The sequence below is a fragment of the Poecilia reticulata genome, linkage group LG23 (genome assembly GCF_000633615.1).
Source record: "Poecilia reticulata strain Guanapo linkage group LG23, Guppy_female_1.0+MT, whole genome shotgun sequence".
Taxonomy (NCBI): domain Eukaryota; kingdom Metazoa; phylum Chordata; class Actinopteri; order Cyprinodontiformes; family Poeciliidae; genus Poecilia; species Poecilia reticulata.
The window spans coordinates 6,454,589-6,458,258 of NC_024353.1; the positions used below are offsets into that span (position 1 = coordinate 6,454,589).

At 38.4% G+C, this 3,670-nt stretch overlaps 1 protein-coding gene across 2 annotated transcripts in view; it reads right to left on the reverse strand.

Moving 5' to 3' along the window:
* Positions 1-3,670, reverse strand: part of LOC103459315 (thyrotropin-releasing hormone-degrading ectoenzyme) — a 159,000-nt gene that overhangs the window by 116,347 nt on the left and 38,983 nt on the right. For both annotated transcript variants that reach the window (XM_008400786.2, XM_017302844.1), the window contains exon 4: positions 2,888-3,014. In XM_008400786.2, coding sequence (XP_008399008.1) covers positions 2,888-3,014 — 127 coding nt within the window. The remainder of the gene's footprint in view (positions 1-2,887; positions 3,015-3,670) is intronic.

Genomic DNA, 3,670 nt, shown 5'->3' on the forward strand with positions numbered 1-3,670 from the left:
ATATATATATATATATATGTGTCAAAATAAAACTGAATATGGGCGGAATGTAAAGAGATTTAACTGTTTATTTAACTCTGCTTTAAAATCAAATTCATAATATATTGAATTGATAATATCATTAATTGATTCTTGAAATAATTGTCAACTAATTAGTAATCGATTAATCATTAACTGGAAAATGCATTAAAAAGCCAATTTGCTGAAAGGAAAACCTATTCAGAGTAGTAATTAAACCAAAACTGTACAAAAAGTAAAAACTTGTTGCAATTAAGAAAAAAAACATGTCTGGTTCAAATTCTGTAAGAAAATCAATCAAGCACCGTTTGCATCCAATTATTAATCGATTAATCCACTAAACTGACATCAAGTCATGCAGTAAAAAGTTTATTTCTTATTCAAAAAAAATTGTTTCAATCATATTGAAAACACTGCAGCATAAATATGCCAATTTCTTAATCCAATTAATCAGAATAATGGATCAAATAAACTATCACTAACAAACATTGATCACTATAATAGTATGTTATATTCCAAGTATTTTTCTGTTTAGAAAAAGTTGAAGTTACACCATCGCAGACTGAAATAAGGCCCAACTTTAGTGCTGACTGACCAGAGAACCCGGTTATAAAGCAACGCATGGAGCTGGAGTCCATCTGAATGTCAGTCACGCCTCCGAATGGAAATCAAAATGACCAAAACATGAACTGCGCTCCCTTTAACCCCGCGCTCTGCAGAGAAAACAACGACGACGCATCGTCTTTCAGAGTCGCTCCAATGACAGCCGCTATTTCAACCCGACACTGAAAAACTTATCTGGTTCAAACAGGAAAGTTTACAGGAAGCAGAAAAACTGATTTTGCTGAGATGATACATGAAATACAGTAGATTAGAAAAACTCAGCAATTCAGTTCTGAAACTTAAATATTCAACATTAATGTTGATGAAATTTAAAACAGTTGGTTTAATTAGCAGAAGTAGGAAGTGATTTTTTTTTTAAGTTAACAGAGAATCAAGGAATTTAAAACGTAGAAAAATTAAACCACAATATAAAGAAAACTTAAATATGAAGAACAGTAGCAGCTCATAAAAAATAATTGAATTTAGCAGGTAAAAATAAAAACATTAGTTTTCTGTTATTATTATAAAAAATACTAAAAGTTTAAGTTTATATTTTCGGTTCATGTATCAAAAGGTTTGGATGTTGTAATTTAAGTTGGGAGGAGAAAGAAATCCTCTGGTAAACCTCTGAACTTGAAGAAAACCAAAGCAGCCTGACCTTTTGTGACATCACAATGAAATAAAGTATCCTAAACAAAAAAAAAATAATAATGTTTACCTCCGAGAATAAAACATAGGGTAATGAAATGCACAGAATGTTTGTTGCATTTGTATGTACGCAAGGATGTCTTGTATGTATGTATTTTATTTGAAAAAGTCCACGAAGTAAAAATATATCTGGGTCACAACTTTTACCGGAACTGATAAAAGGAACAAGGGACACTCGGTTAAAGGGGAAAAAGGGTGTGACAGCAGGCTGGAAAAGGACGCCGAGCGACGGACCGGGGAGCTTAAAAGACGAGCCCGGAGATACCTGAGTTTTTGGACTAAAAGCGTTGCCAGATGTTAGAATGGCCCTTAGCGGCTGGAGGAAGTAGGAGACTTGAGGCAGAGAAAGAGTGCAAATCCCGCTGGGTGTTTATTCACCAACATTTAACACACAGAAAACCCTGCTAACAGCGGCCTAGGGTTTCAGCAGCAACACCCCTCAATATGGCCAACGTGCAGCCTTTTATAGTAGCTGGCTGTTCCACTTTACAAACCCACCAAAAACAGGGTAAAACAAAATACATACACACAAACAGTTTGACAAACTAACACAATCTTCAGAATAATATACATTACAAAATGTTATTCATTTTAATAATCTCTAAAAACCAATTTCTATCAATCCAAATATAAATCCAACATTAAATATATAAAATGTGTAGCTCTACTGCTCCCCCTCTTCCATCTGCTTTGGTCTCTTCTGGAACCTTTAAAAGGTGCTCAGGTTCTTTAAGTTTCATTTATCATTCAAAATGCATTTCTTTTGTCATTTAACACACATTTTAAGGGTTGTACAGCCAAAGTAATGAAGACCTTCATTACACCAGATCAACTAACAAAGGAGTCAAAACTCTTCTGGAGGCAAGATAAAGCCACACGGAACGATGACCGGACCCGATGCGCTCGCGATCCAGGCCTGACGAAGGGAACCGCCCGGGTACACAAACGCCGACCCGGTGAGACCCTTCCAATTTTTTATATTTATGCTTCTTTGTGTGCACGAAGACTGATAAATATTTTTGGGTCCCAACGTTGTTGTTTTTTTGCGCAACAAGAATTTTACTTTTTTTTTTTGATCGCCTGATTATGGACTTTTCGATGGATTATTATTATTGATGAACGATTTATTTTTGTTGTGATTCATAGGCTGGGTTATAGCTTTAGTTTTGAATGTGGGGTTGTTTAATTATAAAAATTAAAGAGTGACTGGTATAATGGCATGATTCCAGGAAAACAGATGTGTGGTTAATAAATGTAGCGGGTCATTCGTAGCCGCATCCGTTAGATGACGTGTCCCCTCTTTCTTTTTATTAGAACCAAATCGTTTTTCTAGCGTTGGTTAGTTAAAACTACACTTTGACACAGAGGGCAAAGGTCAACTTCCCAAACTGGATCGGAGCCAACAGAACTCTAACAGAACCGCTTTCTGTTTCAGAAATGAAGACAAACTGAACGGAAAACATGAACATCTCCTGAACACGCCACAAGAATCAGACACAAAGTTCACAGCTGAACAGAACCAGAACCAGAACCAGGACCAGGACATCCGCAGCCTTACCTAGCTTCGGCAGGGAGTACTGCACTTTGAAGTAGTCCTCATAAAATCCCAGCAGCCTCTTGGTGATGTGCAGAGCGTAGTCGCCTGCGCCGCTGGAGATGGCGTCCGGCCGGGCGTACAGACGGATCTGAGGACACACAGAGAGACGAATGAGACGGATCTGAGGACBGACAGAGAGACCAGTGAGACVGATCTGAGGACGGACAGAGAGACCAGTGAGACGGATCTGAGGACGGACAGAGAGACCAGTGAGACGGATCTGAGGACGGACAGAGAGACCAGTGAGACGGATCTGAGGACGGACAGAGAGACCAGTGAGACGGATCTGAGGACAGACACGCGAGCAGAAAATCAGACTTAGCGCGTCGTTGCCGTCAGAGTCAAACAGGAAATGAAACTCGGCTCTGAAGGTTTGAATAAAACTGGATTTACAGCAGCAGGAAAAAGTTTTAAAGGTTTAAACCCCAACAAACACAGAACTAATTTGATCAATTACCGATACTGCCTGGTCACATGACGCTCCACTGATGACCCAGTTTATGAGAAGCTCCTGAGTGACATCATCAGGTCTGTCACGATAATATTCAGCTGGACGATAAAATGCTACACGATTAATTGATTTTTTCATTTTTGCGACAGGCTTTGACATCATAGAAGTTTTATTTCTACACCATTTCTGTTGGGATGCACCAACCAATATACCAATATCTGTAGCGGTCCTGATATTGAACAAACCAATCCGATACCAATATCTGTATCGGTCCTGATATTGAACAAACCAAT